At 31.3% G+C, this 17,019-nt stretch overlaps 2 protein-coding genes across 2 annotated transcripts; one reads left to right on the forward strand and one right to left on the reverse strand.

Annotated features, from left to right (window-relative positions):
• The first annotated feature begins 1,203 nt into the window (after window positions 1-1,203).
• Window positions 1,204-2,144, forward strand: LOC129939058 (copper homeostasis protein cutC homolog). Its single transcript, XM_056046923.1, has one exon. The coding sequence runs from the start codon at window positions 1,375-1,377 to the stop codon at window positions 2,131-2,133; it is 759 nt and encodes a 252-aa protein (XP_055902898.1). The 5' UTR covers window positions 1,204-1,374; the 3' UTR covers window positions 2,134-2,144.
• Window positions 2,145-6,035: 3,891 nt separating this feature from the next.
• LOC129938622 (V-type proton ATPase subunit E) lies at window positions 6,036-17,019 on the reverse strand. Its single transcript, XM_056046288.1, has 5 exons — window positions 16,863-17,019; window positions 16,648-16,760; window positions 8,016-8,228; window positions 7,438-7,764; window positions 6,036-7,362 (listed from the first exon to the last, which is right to left on the reverse strand). The coding sequence occupies exons 2-5, from the start codon at window positions 16,678-16,680 to the stop codon at window positions 7,255-7,257; spliced, it is 681 nt and encodes a 226-aa protein (XP_055902263.1). The 5' UTR covers window positions 16,681-16,760; window positions 16,863-17,019; the 3' UTR covers window positions 6,036-7,254.

The raw sequence follows: 17,019 nt of genomic DNA on the forward strand, positions 1-17,019 counted from the left end.
GCTATTTTATTGGACAAATAAAAATATATCAACTTCCACAGCTACAATGCCTTTTCATTGCAATTGTGTGACTAATTATACCGTTATTTCAAACCATCAAAAGTAAGCTAAAAGGTTTTTTTCGTAAAAAATGACATCGTAATTAGCATATGACAATAATTACCTAAAAAACCTAAGTTAAGATACAAAAAATATGGTTTTCTTTCGAAAATGTTTGTTGTTGGGCTGTAATTTTTAAATGTAAATTCTACAATAAAGTTTTTATTAGTCTTTGTAGGTCATACTGTATGAGTTTTCAAATAAATTTCATAGTTCATATGTGTAATTTTAATTGTTTTCATGTATTTTTTAAAATGGTTTTAAAAAAAAGTTAAAAAGTTTAATTTTTTCACTCACGTTCAAATAAAAATTCTTTATTCTTGGGCATATAAAAATGTGTGTATTTTTGTATACCTATTGAAATGTACTAAAGTATAGTAAAAATAGAAAGGTAAAATCATAATTTTCACGTCGTTCACTTAACATTTCATTTATTTCAGATTTTAATTGTATCAAAATATTAACTGCCATGTGAATTTCAAGTTTACGAAAAAACATTTTGATGTTCATAACGTAAATTAAAATTGTATTTAATTTTTAAGTGAATTTTAACATTAAATTAAATTAAATTAAATTAAATTAAATTAAATTGTCCATTTTATTAGTTTTAGTTAGTCTTTTTTGCTGAACTTAATTTTAACTTTAGATTTTCACAAAACTTTCTTCTATTTGTGTGTTTTTTTTTATTATTATTCTGAAAGATCTTCTTTCAGTTGTACGAATTTTTAAATACTTATAGAAGACTATACTTTTTATAGAATGCCAAAAAAACACGACTACTATACATATTAGTAGCAAACATTATTCAAAGAATATTTTCAAATTATTAATAAAAACAAAGTCATTGAAATGGAGTATTTAACAACACTGTAAAGTAAATCAAAACGAATTTTAAGTTCAAACATAAAATAAACTAGGTTTTTCGCAAAAAAGTTTTTAATTTCCTATCTTTAAAACGGAATACATACGAACGAAGAATGATATAAGACAACTTTATCAAATTATTCTGTTTTTTTATGTAACATCTCTGGCAGAGGGCCAACACGCATTCTATTTGGCCTTCACTCGCTGTGTCTGACCAGGCCTGAAAGCTCTTAGGTCTCTAAGAAAAAATTATCTTTGGCTTTATACTTTATCTACTTTGTTTATAAAATAATAAAAGTCAAGCTAAAGAACCTTTACCTTCACTAGTTTACTGATTTGATGAATATATAATTAATTAATTAACTACCATAACGCTTTATCCATCTAACCAAAAGCAAAAGATTTCATAGGATGCTTGAAATTTGCGTTGATTCTATAACATCTGCAATTGCTGCTGCAGAGGGTGGTGCTTCTCGTATAGAACTTTGTTCGGCCTTAAGTGAAGGAGGGCTTACACCAACTGTGGGAACGTTGAAAGCGTTAAAATCTGTACCAATTAACATTCCAATATTTTGCATGCTTCGTCCAAGGAGAGGAAATGATTTTATGTACACCAATGCAGAAATGGATGCTCTCCTATATGATATGGCATTGTTTAAGTCACACGGATGTGATGGGTTTGTCTTTGGAGCACTAGATAAAAACAGAGACGTATGCGAGTGGCAGTGTAGGCAGGTTGTACAAATGGCTGGAAATCTACCGGTCACCTTCCATAGGGCATTCGATTTGACGGCTCCTTGTAAGATGCATGAAACCGTTGATCAAATAAAGTCATTGGGTTTTGCAAGAATACTAACAAGTGGGTTTAAGCATTCTTGTTTACAGGGAATCTACAATATTCGTGAACTCTGTAATCAACACAAAGATATTATCATAATGCCTGGAGCTGGAATTTCCGCATCAAATTTGGAAGAGATTCTGCGTGAAACGAAATGTAATGAATTCCATGCTTCTGCAAGGAAGAAAGTTGATCAACCTATTTGTACTACTGCAAATATTTCTATGGGTGGTGGTGAAGCAGACTTAGAACCAATGTTTATCACAGATGAATGTTTGGTGAGAGAATTGATTGCTATAGCAGAGCGCAATAAAACAGTTTCTAATAAATAATTATAAATGCATTTCTTTCGTTGTTATTTAATAAAGAAAATTATTTGCATTCTTTGCTTGTTAGTCGAGACATTAATGCTGAAGTCAATTTTTGTGGGGGCCTGATACTCAATACTCATGATATTATAGAATAAAGGCATACAAATATAAACATTTTCATTATCTTTGAATATTTGTAATTCTCTTATTTCAATATTGTAGGGAATTGCTGTAAGAGTATCTTCTTAAATGCAAATAACATTAAAAATAAATGTCTGTCTTTTCATAAGCAGTGTGCTATTGAAGTGTTTAATGACATTCATCTTCTCGAAGAATACAGCCGAAATAACCTTTCTACTGCTAGCAATGCTCATCAATTTACCTTTGAGCTCAATTTCAGACGCATTGTCCAATACAGAGTAATAATCTACCCTCTTATTACAGTTGAGCATTCAAAATAAGTGGGCATGGTATACGCTTTTAAACGTTATCATACATTCCTAATTCTTGTATTGTGTTTTACATGATACCAATAAGGCTTTTTTATATCAGTCACAGGTCTATGTGAATAAGGTCCTCACCCAACAAACTTCTGTATCTATCTCGGTCCCTAGCTAAATGTCCGGTTGTGCACTGCAAGTTGAGGGTGAGGTCACTTTCCACTTATGCGACCCGCCTGATCGGGGGTTTTCCTCTACTACGTTGTCCTGTGGGCGGGGATTTAAAGACCTTTAAGGCCGGATCGTTGGTTTCCATGTGCACTACGTGACCCAGTCATCTCAGTAGTTGGACTTTTATCCTTAATTTTACGTCGCTTAACCGCCCGTATAGATCGTCGTTCCATCCTCTCCTTAACTCTCGAAATGACCCAAGGTGCTTCCATCCGCTTTGTCATAGTCCAATCTTTTGCACAGTATAGCAGGACGGGTATGTTTAGGGTTTTACATATATAAAGACACTGCTTAACTACTCAATTCCTTTCTTAGCCCAAAGAAACAGCTGCTAGCAAGGAAAATTCTTCGTTTGATCTCAGCGCTGGTGTTGTTTAATGTGTTCATAGCAGTTAGACAAAGTCCTTATCTACTCCAAAGTTACGTCTGTCGATGGTGACGTTTTGACTGAGACGTCAATGTTGTAGGTTCTTTCTCGAAAATCCTCATGTACAAATCTCTTATTATACCAGTGATTTCATATAGATTCTTGACATGGTTTAAAATATCACCAAAAGTAGCCAAGGGGCTCCAAGTATTTGAAAGATTCATCTTGAGAGCATGTCTAACCAAATACAGAAGACCTGGAGGTAAATGTTTCAGTAACTTGTCCATTTACAACTATTGCCAAATCAACCCTCTCCTTGCATATTTAACAGAGCTAGCCATCAAAAGAATTCATACCTACAGTTTTCACAAAAACCCTCTTTTTAAAAATATTTGTACTACGAATATCAACTTCGCTGTCGACGGTAGGTACTACGCTTCTCCAATCAGCTTAGCCAATGCATTGACTGTTCAAAGTCTTGTAGTTCCAAACAACGAGTTCCTCTCTTCCTTTTACGGGATGGGTAGCCCTAATATATACAGAGGCTAACAAAACCAAATGTAAAACTAACGCCTGGGGTCAAATTGGACCTGGAAATCCCAGGAGTTCATGACTCTGGGGATTTGTAGGTCCTTTTTGACTCCGGGCGGTACAGAAACAGAAACGAAAACACAAATATAATTTATAATTATATTTAGCAAAACTAATATCTTACATATTTAATATAAATATAAAAAAATTAAATTATTCATTAATGTTAGTGAAGTTCATAATAAAATGTAATTAAAAAAAAAAAAAAAACAAAAGCACAAATGATATGTACATACATTTATACAAATGTAATATTGAAAACTAAGTCTCTAATTATTAAAATCTTAACAAAATCTAAGAATAAAGATTTGTGGTGTCAGTTGAATCGTTCCGTTGTGGAAGCAATTTCTCTCTGGTCGGTTTGACTGATACTCCCTTTTGTTTCCTAGTTTTAAGTTCAATGTACAAAATGAATAAGTGCCTGAGCAACACTACTTCCTTACTCAAGTAACTCGCTTTTTATACAAAAAGAAACGTGTTTTAGTTCCTCTTTTTCATTATATAGTATTTTAAGTTAAGCAAGACCAAGTCTAAGTCAGCTAAATTTTTACTTTTATTTCTTCTTAGTCCTAAGTTAATAAATTCAATTGAATTCTCGATGATAGCATGAACTTTGTTTTTCCCTCATTAAACGTTAAAGTAATTAATGACGCCTCTGCCTCAATACTCGCAAAATCCCCATTTACATCACGCTGATTTCAGCAGATTATGTCAATGTCATCAGCATAATATGCTAGTAATTGGACAGACTTTTGAAAGATAGTGCCTCTGCGAATATCAGTTTCTTGAAAAATTGTTTGTACATGAAGGAACAGCCGAAAATACACACAGAACCTTACAATAAATATACTTGAAAGAGAAAAAAGCAATGTTTTTTTAATTTAGCAAATAAAGAAAGCCCGAAGTGGACGGAGAAACCCTATTAAGGTAAAATATATAAAACAAATAGTGTACCTGAGGGTATAACAACAGAAATAAACGATTAAATCTATCTTAGTTTTATGGAACAACGGAAGTTGTTTAAGTATTATATATATGTCCTAAAAGGGCTAAAGTCTATTATCACAGAATGCGAATTTTCAACGTAGGAAAGATATAGTTAGGTTTTAGACAAGAGTATATAAGAAAAATAAAACTATCTAAAACTAATGAAGTCCACTTATTCAAACAAAATAGAGGTTGAGTTGTTTTTGAAATAAAATACAAAATTGTTATAAGCCTTACTGTCCTCCTCAAGCCTAAAGCATGCGTTTTTAAGATGTTTGCAGTTGATTTGTCTTGTTCCCGTGCAGTTGATACACAAATTGCCTTAAACAAATTTATATTTTGGAAAACACTACTTATTTCTAGTTAAATTTAAAGTAGTAACTGTGGCGTGATGGTTAATGCGTAGGACAGTCAAGGTTGAGATCTCGGGATCGATCCCTGTCGAATAGTTATAATTTCTGTCAACAATTCGGATCTGGCATAAAACTATATGCCCTTTCATCCCTGACATGACATGCACACAGGAATGGTTGAGAGCTGCAAATCACTAGGCCCTAGTCTTTAACTAGGCCCTAGTCTGTTGCGCCACCTAATATATTTTTATAACACTTTTATAAAATACTTTATGCAAATACCGAAAACATCAATTTAATGTCTTCAAAATAAAGTTTTATTATTTTGTTTTGTATTCATTTATTTTATTGGCTATCATAATGTACAATATATTTCAGTTTAATTGATTTCACACTTAAATGTATAATTGATATTTACAAATATTTAATAAACAGTTGTTAAAATGACTTTTACTTGTTCAATGCAATCAACGAACAAAAACCACTATTTTTCATAACAATTGATAATGATAACACTGTAACGAATATTTTTATTTAACAAGATATCTGATATTATTTATTATTTGGTTAACATATCGTTTCTAATGCAAAAACAGAATAAAATCAAAATAAACTCCTATAGAATGAATATTTGAAAAGGATCAAGGATCTTCAAGTTAAAAACTGTTAACAAATTTAGCAAGCTTTAAAATTTCTTGTATTAAATATTTTTTCTTCTAATATCGTTGAATAACACGTCGAAAGAAGAAGGAGCATAATTAAAAATCAACAACTTACATAGGCCTTTCTTTTTATTAGATATATGTAATATTTGAACACACAAAGTATACAATACGAACATATAGATAACATAATATTTATGTATCCAACATTTATCAAGCAGAAAAATAAATTCTGCCATTAAAGGTGTATAAAGGAAGGTAGGAAAAAATACCAAAAATGAAACACATTACATTTATTTGTTTAAGTGGTATGAAGAACAAACCAAAATGTTTTAATTTATTTATTTTATATGTTGACAAATTTTATTTTAACATGAAATACTGAAATCTTCGTTTTGTATAATATACGTTTTTAATTTTATGTCATTAACAGTTTCAACTTCAAAACAAATTTTAGCTAATGTGAAAATAACCAAAAACACATAATTACGAAAGTAAGGACAAAAATATTAAGCTGTATAATAAATTCAGAATTTATTCGTTTGTTTAAACTCTTTGTGAAGAGAAGTAAAATTTGGCGGAGAACTCTTATCTTTTTAATGAAGCAGCAGTAAAACACACACACAATACATGTTATTGAGAGGAAGACAAAGAAAGGGAAACATTACATTTTGTAAGTTCTAATAAAAACGCATTAACAACTTTTTTTTTTCGGTTATGCAAAAGCCGAATAACTTACCAAAAAAATACATTTTAAGCAGTGGAATTCATTACTGAAAAGATGGTAACTCAGTAGTCTCAAGAATTCCAGTGATTAAAACATACTGATGCTGATTTTTTAGTAAACTAAACGGAGTTGCATATGCATAGGGTATATTAATGTTTTATCTTCTCTTTACATCAAGCCAAAACTACGAATTCCTCCAAATCATTGCACAGCAAAAATATTCAAAAAGTGACAAACTAAATTCTTAAGAATAGACAACAAAAGATCAATAAAAAAAATAATAACAAATAAATTGTATACATTTATAAATGTTAGATACAAATAAAGACAGATATTTTTAGAGAAATTTAAAACTTCTATTTTTTTTTAACAGGAATGTTTATGATATCAATATAATATTTTTTAATTAGGAAAAGAATAAGAACTAACACAAACCTGTTGCTGATTTACATTAATATTCATTTGTATGTTTCCATATTTTTTTTATAAAGGTATAATTTTTGTTTAACATTTTTATTGTTACCTACACATAATCCATTTATTTAAGTCTGGTAATTTTAGTTATTATTTTGCTTTGTATAATTCAAATAACATTACTTTATCTTTAAATTTATGCTGGCTGTTGTTTTTATTTTATGATTTTATGAACGTTTATATATAAGGTTATGTAATTATGTACTGATTTTAATGGATCCTTTTGTTGGCTGTTGTTGAACTTTTAAAATACATAAGACTTATTGAAGAAAAAATATAATAACACAAAACAAAGTAACTACAAAGCAATTTAATCTGTGAATTTACGGTTGGGATTAGTACCAAACAGTGCATTACGGATTTCTGGCACAAGTTGTTGGGAAATCAATTCCAACCTGGACTCCAGAGTATTTGGTACCTGAAAATAATAAATTCATTAATCCCACATATGTATATTTAATTCGTTTTTATCTTTATTTAAATAAAAAATCACCTTAACCCTTCCGTTCAAAGCAATCAACTCTACACCTCCACATGTGTCTGGTGGCAAAAAGTTTTCAGTATCAACAGAAATAACCACATCCTTTCCAATGTTCGACTTATACTGTTCTACAGAAGCTGGTAGAACTTCATTGACCAAAGCTTGATCAACTTGACGGCAACGTAAGATGACTTTAGCTTCCATGGTCTGATATAAAGCCTGAACAATAAGTTTTTGGAGCACAACCCTGTATTCGGTAGGATTTTTTGTGACTTCGCCTAAACGGCGACGTGCCTCGTCCAATACACTGCGAACATGGTCTTCTCGCACTTTAAGAACCTAGTGGATAAGAAAAATACACAAAATCATTAAAATAAATCCGAAAGTTTTTATTTTTTAATTTAATTGCCATTTAGTTTGAACTTTAATGCAAGAGTTTATACAAAAAGCGTCTACTCGAAACTTTTGAATGAATGTCAGTCAAAAAAGAAACAACATACAAATAAAATAAATTAAATTATGTCTAGCAACTGTTTGTATATTCAGAAAAATGATGAAATGTATTCTAAGAAATAGAACTGAACGCTTACCTTGAGACGAGCTTGATTAAGCATATTGGAAGATTGAATCTTCTTTTGCAGTTCAACTTGCTTCTCTTTTTTTTCATAGTATTCCATGATTTTAAGGCGCTGCTGTTGTACGAGACGACCCTTTTCGATGTTGAATTCTTCTTCGGCTTTAGCATCGATTTCTTCGGCTTTTTCATTGGCTTCTTGCTCAATGAAAGCCATCATATGCTTGATCTAAAAATTTAATAATTAAAATAGTTAATAAAAGAAGAAATGAAATGAGACAAACGGGAAAAAACGATTGAGATTAACGTTTTAATATTTAACAATTCACACCTAATAATATTTATTTGTTAATTAAATTTTTCAAAATCTTAACAGCTTACGTTATTAGAATTATTCTAAACATTGAATTGTGGAATAGAAGTTAAACTCTTTAAAAGAGGTTTTAAGCTAATCTTCGCTCAAGAAAGAAAGTTTGACGCTATTATAAGTCATGTCATGAAGAGAACAGTACTTGCAAACAAATTGTTTATGTATTCATTTGCAAAGTATAGACTTATGTCAGGGGGCCTTCAAAATATCATTTTAACAACTTAAATAACCTTATCTGTATAATAATAAAAGGTATACTATCATGAAAATGACATTAGCTTTGAAGTAATTATTTGGGATTCCATACAATACATTTTTTATTTTGTCTGTATATAACCCAAGCTTGAAATTTGAGAGACAGCTACCATGTGAGACTATATGGTGATGGCATGTAAGGTCGGTCAACACGAGTAGTCGGCCACTAACTTTTAAATTTAAAGATAATATGCGATGCGATCTATAAGAAAATACTTTAAGTCTTCACTGTCTTGCAAAAAATTCAAGCACTGCAGGTTTGTGTATTGAATTCGTTAAACAAACCAACGTTAGAATTTAAGACTAATATTACATTTATTCTTACATCTATTATTCTTTAATTTTAAATTTAATTGCATTTAGTTTGAACTTTAATGTAAGAGTCGAAAAGTGTCTACTCGAAATTCTTGAATGAATGTCAAATAAGATACAACATATATATTGTTTATTTAAAAAAATGATGAAATGTATTCTAAGAAATAGTTTTACAATCCTTTAAGCAACTTTCAAAAAAAAAAACTTTAGTGTTGAAAAAATTGAATTTAAATGTTTTACTTTTAAAATCATCGCTTACAGAATATACCAAAAAGTAATACTTGTTGTAAACTGAAATCTATTGGTTGAGGGGACTGCTTTTACCATAGTTCGATCTGCTTGATGTAGGACCTAAAGGAACTTGTCTTCTAATACTTGAACGGCTATAAATAAAGTTTAATTGTTCCAAAATTGATGGCGATATGACTGACCCATTGATTAATTTTATAATAAAGCATAACTGAATGTAATCTCTGTGTTTAGATAGCGATGGAAGATTTATGAGCGTAAGCCTCGGATTGTACGTTGGAAGTTCGAGCCTATTGGACCATGGGAAGAAACGGAGGCAGATGCGCATGAATCTTCTTTGTACTCCTTCTATTCTGTTTATATGGACTGAATAAAAGGGAGCCCATATTATGCAGCCATATTCCAATATTGGTCTTACGAATGATATATAAAGATGTTTAAGAATATAAGGGTCGCGAAAATCATGTGAAAACCGTTTTATAAATCCGAGTGTCTTATTTGCTTTTTTAATAATATAGTCATAATGATTTGTAAAAGTTAATTTTGAGTCAAGAATAATACCGAGAGAGAGTAGAGAGTTTATTCAAATAAGAAGAGTCTAATTGATAACTGAAAGTCTAAACATTTTTTGCGTGTAAAACACATTGATTTATATTTGTCTATGTTTAGTGAAAGCTTATTTATAAAACACATTTCGCGAAAACTATTTAGATCATCTTGTAGGAGTAAACAGTCGTCAAGTGAGTCAATACGTTTGCAAATTATAAGTCGTTAACTTAAAAAATAAACAGTAAAGGTCCTAAGTGGCTACCTTGTGGTACGCCACAGTTGGTATAAAAATATGATGACTGCTCATTCCTAAAAACTACGATTTATGATCTATTATATAAGTACGACGAAACCCAACTAACAAATGTATCATTAAAGTCTTGGGATTTAAGTTTGGAAGTTAACGTTTTATGGCACAATTTATCAAAGGCCTTACTGAAGTCTGTGAAGACACAGTCAACTTGTTGCCGTTTTTCAAACGAAACAAAATGAACTGAAATGAAAGAGGTTAGTAACTGTTGAATTATTTTGAACAAAACCATGTTGACTGTGACAAATTATAGACTTACAATTAAAGGATATGACTTTACAAATATTGGACTCAAATAACTTAGGTATGACGGACAGTTTTGCAACGGTACGATAATTTTGTATTTCATTTTTACTACCCTTTTTATGTATCGGTGTTATGAACGAAGTTTTCCAAATTTCAGGAAAAATTGAAGATTTAAGCAATTTATTAAAAAGAATATGAAGATGATAGGATAAATAGGATGCGCATTTTTTCAAAATATAAGAAGGTGCACCATCTGGGCCAGGGCTATAACAAACGTCAAGTTCTGAAGCTTTGCTAACGATTTCATCTTAAGAGATCCAAAGACTAATTTAATTCAAATGAGGGAAATTTTGTGAGAGGGCCAACTTCTGCCAAACGAGTTCGCTACTTCGAAAGCATATTTGAAAAAATTACATAAAACATATTTGAAATTTTGTCAGAGTCATGGCTAAGTTCGTTGTTAAAAAACATGCAGTTTGGATACCCGTCAGTATTTCTATTACAATTACCAGCTCCAAAAGTTTTTTGGGTTGTTTTTTTATATCGGTTTCAGTATTTAAAATAAAGTCATTATAAAGAATATCTGAATAGTCAATAAACATATTTTTTAGCTCATTGTATATTACCAAGTCATTATCAGCTTTTGTTTTATTATATTTAATCCAGGCCTTGTTTCTTTTATTTTTTAAGTTTTTTAAGCAAGAGTCAAACCATGGAGGAGATTTAGAAATATTGCGCGGTTTTCGCAATGGTGTGGTCTCATAAAAAAGTTAAAGAGAACACAGTAGAATGTATAGCACATAGCATTAATATCACAGTTCTCAAACAAATGATTCCAGTTAACATTACATAACAAAAGTTCATTAAGTCTGCATTTTTTAAAGTTAAATTCATGATTTTTTTGGAGCAATTAGGAACATTACATACATTTAAATTAAAAGATAGCTCTAATGCTGGGTCATGTCGGTCTTCTTCGACAAGTAGGGTATTGGCTGAATTTACAGCAATATCAGTATTGAGTGTGTCCGAGAAGAATATAAGGTCCAATTTTTTGTTGAAGTTGTTGGCAATACCATTTAACCTAGCTAAACAATCTTGTTGGTGTCAAGGTTTTGGTTGAAGTGTAAATTTGTTTAAAAAAAAAGTGAAAGTGATCTACAAAAAAGTGAATTTTTAGATAAATTATCATACTTTTTTGAGTTTTTTCCCTAAAAGAATAATAATTTTGTCTCCATTAATAGTAACGGGTCGAATTTAGAAAACATGCTTTTTTAAACTGTTTTCCAAAGTTGGCTCATATTTTGTTTATGTTACTTTACTGCACAAATCAAAATCATACTGCCTTTTTAACACAATTTGTATATCTCCATTTTTTACCTATGCAAATTTAGAAGATATACTAGAAAAGAGAGGGATTTAACGAATTTGTGAAGAAATATGGCTCTCAATAAATCATGGACTTGTATAAAACACAAGGAAATCAATTTTTAATAGTTAATTGCTTCAAATAACGTGAAAAAACACTACCTCAAGTTTTGTACAGCAACTGAGTACTCGATACCTAACTGATTATTATTTTATTATTCGGTGTCAGACTACCCGGGGTAATACCTTTAAAGTCCAGATATCGGTTATTTCAGGAAAACCAAGTGTTCTATAAGCGATGCCTTTACCTATTGGGTATGGAAAGTTTGAAGAACTGCGACATGCAATTGTTTACTTGAACGCAATAGAAAAGAACTTTTAGAGTAGTGTTTTTTTTTCAACTTTTTGTGATAGTAGGGAAGTGCTAAGTATTTTTTCTTTAATTGTTTGTGATAATTATTTACTTGGGCCAAAATGTAGAACTTAAGATATGGGCCGACTACGGAAGACTGAATTAGCCGACCACTAGCGTTTATTGGGAGATAACTCCCTTATAATATTTATATGTAGGAGTATTATAATTCATCTTAGCTGCCCGACTTTTGACGGTTTGGAATGTAGGTTGCGATCAAAATAATAAGTATTTAACATTCTATACTCTGTCCAATAAATATGTGTACAAGCAAAAGGAAGCACACATAACTATCTCAAATCCCTTTAAGTTTCAAATACCAATTTTTGAGTATGTCCACACAAATTAGAATAATCTAACAATGGTAATGAATACAAATCTATACTTTTGTTCGCAATTTTCAGCAACGTGCGAATTCACAAAGCAAGTGGCTACGTTGTCAAAATTTAACTAGATTTGTGAATGCAAACTTACACTACAAAGCTAGTCAATTATCTTATATAAAATAAGAAATTGATTGATTGAAGTTATTTTGTCTTTATCGAATTATTATAAATATGCGCTGGGAACGGTATCGACAAGTACTAGGATAGTTTGATAGTTAATGTAGTTGTAGAAGGTCATGTTGAAAACACTACTTGCTTGCATCGAAACATGATCGAACCGTCGCAAGTCATAAATAAAGCGAACAACATTATTAAACGCGACTTGAAGTTATCGTTTATTAGCGCTGTAAAGAGCACAGAAAATGGGACTGCCATAGAAAAGTATTGCTAGGACAAGAGATTTTGCTATAGTCATTTTTGTTGAAACTGGAAGACAACTGGCAGATATATATAAAACCCGCAAAGCAGCATATATTCGACCAACGGCACAAGTCAAGTGATCGTCCCATGTAAGTTTCTGGTTAAAAACAATCCCAAGATTCTTAACTGTTCTAACGTAACTTAACGTTTTCCCCTCAAGTTCAATACTAGGGAAATAAGAAGTATCTATTGCAGTATTACTGATGACGATTGCCTGACATTTCTTAGGGTTAAGTTTAAGATGATTCTCCCTGGACCACTGGTTTATACACATCAAATCTTCGTTTATTCTGGCAGTTGCGTCTTCTACCATGCCGATTTTGTAGCTCAAACGAATTTGAACGTCGTCAGCATACATATGAATTTTGCAATGCCTGAGTACAGATGGAAGGTCATTATTGAAAAGTGTGAATAAGAGTGGTCCCAAAATCGATCCCTGGGGCACACCATTAGGGGTAGGGTGGAAATCCGACAGCCTAGAGTTAGCAAAAACAGCCTGATTTCGATGGCTTAGATACTGTGCTATGAGGGTTAAGGCTGAGTTTTCAAAGAAGAAGAAAGAATTCAGTTTTTTCAGAAGAATTGTATGCGAAACAGTGTCGAACGCCTTAGAGAAATCAAGGAGAACCAGAGTTATGACTTTATTATTATCGATTTGTTGTCGTATGTCGTCGCTTATTTTAAGAAGCGCAGTCGTACAGCTGTGTTTCGGTCTTAAGCCAGATTGCGTCGGTGTAATTAAATTCCGTGTTTCCAAGAATGTTGTTATCTGCTGACTAACGATCTTTTCGAATGCTTTTGAGATGAATGGTAGGATAGAAATTGGTCGGTATTCTTTTTGTTGCGAATTTGACTTTTTAAGAATTGGCAATATTTTTGAAGCTTTCCATAGTGCCGGGTAACAGGACTTTGTTAATATTGAATTGAAGATATGTGTCAAGAAAGGAGATATAAAGTAAGAATAATTTTTACAAACTAAGGATGCATATTGTCTAGTCCAATAGCGTCCGATTTTATGTCTTTTAAGGCCTTAAATACCTCAACTTCAAAAACTCTTTTAAAACTGAAACTTGAGAGAAGCTCATTACTTCTTTCAAAGTTTGTGTCAGACGCAACAATATTATTTGTGTCAGAAACAGAACTTACGAACTGTTTGTTTAGTTCATTTACTTCACAATCATCCTCAGCAATCTTTTGTTTCGTCGTAATACCAAGAGATTTTATGTTCTTTGAATATTCACTGCATTTCTTAACGTTTTGTACTGCATGAACAACTGTGGTAACTTGAACCTTTTCCAACGTTTGTAAGCTATATTTCTTTTCAGAATAAGTTTATCAATGTACCTAGTGTACCATCCTATTTCAGGGTTTTTGATTCGCACGTTCAATAAATATTACCAATTTTAAAATCTATTGCATAATATTGTTTAACAGAAGTAAAATAAAAAAGCAAATTAATTGCAAAAATATCCAGCCGAAAAAAACATTCTAAATGCTTTTATATCTATCCTTTTGATCTATTTAAACTATGGTTGTGTAATTATTAACCACTATACTCCAGATAAGCGTCGAATTAAAGGTTATATCTACTTTGTTCTAAAATCCATAAAAACGGCTGTGAGACCCTCAAAGACCCCACTCCAGTACTGATATAAAAAAGCTATGCATAAGAATAAACGTTTGCATGCAGCGACGATGTGAATCTTAAATGAGCAGTATATAATCAAATTTAAATTTTGTATGAAGATCTTACTTTTCCAAATTGTATTTTTTAATTCTTGACTTCATTTTTGTCATTACATATATTCTGTATTCAAAACGTAAAAGCTCTTAAGTCTATTTTTATAGTTTTTCCGAAAGCAGATTTTAACTTGCAATTTTTCTTTTAGAAAAATTAAGAAGAATATGAAGCAAAAATTTGCAGTAATTTTGCCTTTATAACGGATTATCTATTTTGCGGATTCAAAAGTATAGGACTGTAATTCGATATCTGTCGAAACTAGGTGAAAGTCTGATTTTTACGAATATGGATCGCTTAACTATCACACACGGCATTAAAATTCTAAAAACCTACTACAACAATGGTGATTCTGCCACAGCCACATATCTCCTTTAAGAGGAGATTAGTGTTTAGATAATCCTCCAACTACGCAAGCAATTGACAAAATTGTGACTAGATTGGTTACAATAATGTAAGCCCTCTGCGTTATCGTTTGGCTCGTACCACTGAAAATATCGCTAATGCCAGTAAAAGTATTTCCGAAGACCCGAATGTGTTTATTTCTCGTCGCACTCAGGAATAAGGACGTCTTACGGCACATTATGATGAATGTTGCACTTGGATCTACATCCAGCTCACATAACAACTGGAGCTGACCATTCACAAGGTTGTAGATATATAGAATGGTTCGTCATCGACGATTATGTTAATGTTATGTTAGTAAACAACATTTTCGTACTAGGAGTTCTGCAAACCCTCAAGTAATTGAAAAAAAGGCAATCAAATCCACAAAGTCACTGTTTATTTACTTACTTCTTCGAAAACGACCATGGAACGACTGTCACAGTCAATCACGTGACACCACTGGACTTTCTTTTGTGGGGCTACGCGAAAGACCTTGTTTACCAACATTCGTGAAGTTTATGGCTCAGATACCGTATTATGGTGGTCGAAAATTACCTCAAAAGAATCGATGCTTAGAACAATGCGCGTCGTGGTCATTTAAATTGTATATACAAGAAATATCATAAAAAAGAATATTTTATGTGTTTTATTTACGTTAACTTTTGAATCCGCAAAATGGATAACCCTGTATACACAATTAAATAGTAAAATAAAATTTTGATAAGTGGAGTATTTATACATTTATTAATGTTTTTGTTTTACTTAATTGCTTTTACCAAAACAACTTTTAGTTATTCATTTTTCATGTACAAAACATCCTTCATGCTTTTTATTTACCAAATACGGTAAAACAACTTAAGTCAATATAAAAAATTTAAATGCAGACAAATTTTTGTGGTAAAATGTTTTAGTTGACATAAGCGTTTCTAATTTTTTGATCACGGATTTACCGAAATCATTTCTGCCACATGTCTCAAGATATCGGCTGAAGATGCATCTCAGACTTTTACATTATGGGTCGTCAGAATAAAACAAAAAATGTAATCGAAGAATCAATTTAGGAAAGTTTGCTGAAAATTGGTTATACCTAAATCAGATTGAATAAAAAACGCCACACTAAAACATACGACATTACAGTTTCATAACAATCCTTCCTAAAAACATATATATTTTTCATAAGAAAAAAGGATACTGAGGTATTATTTTTAACAAACCCCACCTACCAACCTATTACCAAAAAAATCGAAACCATGAAATGTAGGTATAGGTATATTTTAATAACCTTCAGGTCACATGACCTGACCAATCGAATATACCTACGTACCTCAAATACAAATCCCACTAAGTAAGCATTTTTGACTTCAAAAAACATATTTCAATGTTTTCTAAATAGTTAAATACGCATGCTTATTTCCCATCTAAGAAATATTTCTACACAATATGAAAAATATATTAAAACATTTTAGATACTTGTTTAATTTTCTCTCACATGACAGCTAATCTCATGACTTCATAGTCATTAATGGCTGTCAAAAAATTTAATTTGTTCATAAATTCATAAGCGGTTTTTGCAGTGGATCAAAAAGATTATAAGAAATTAAAGTGAATAAATCTTTTGACAATCAATAATTTGTAAAAATATTTACCTGTTTTTGAACATCTGCATCGCTTAAAGCCATTATTGTAGATTTTTTAAATCACTTCTCTGCTATGCAATAAATGTATGATCAGACTAAAGAGTTGAATGTTCACTTAGTATCTGCAATAAAGTAAAGGAAATGTTTTGTTGTAACTTATTTACTCTAAAGCACATATATATTGAAATAATATTGAAATTTTATTAAAGTGAAAATTCACTTACAGGACACTCAATAAATTAATGTGCGCTTACTCCAAAAGTTACGTCCCGTCGTATAGAAAAAGAAAAATTTAATTTTGCCAGGCCAGATATTTTTTTCGATCATATGATTTGGGACATATTTTTGTTCGAACTCGAAGAAACGACGTCATTGGCTACA

This window comes from Eupeodes corollae, chromosome 1, assembly GCF_945859685.1.
Source record: "Eupeodes corollae chromosome 1, idEupCoro1.1, whole genome shotgun sequence".
NCBI classification, from domain to species: Eukaryota; Metazoa; Arthropoda; class Insecta; order Diptera; family Syrphidae; genus Eupeodes; species Eupeodes corollae.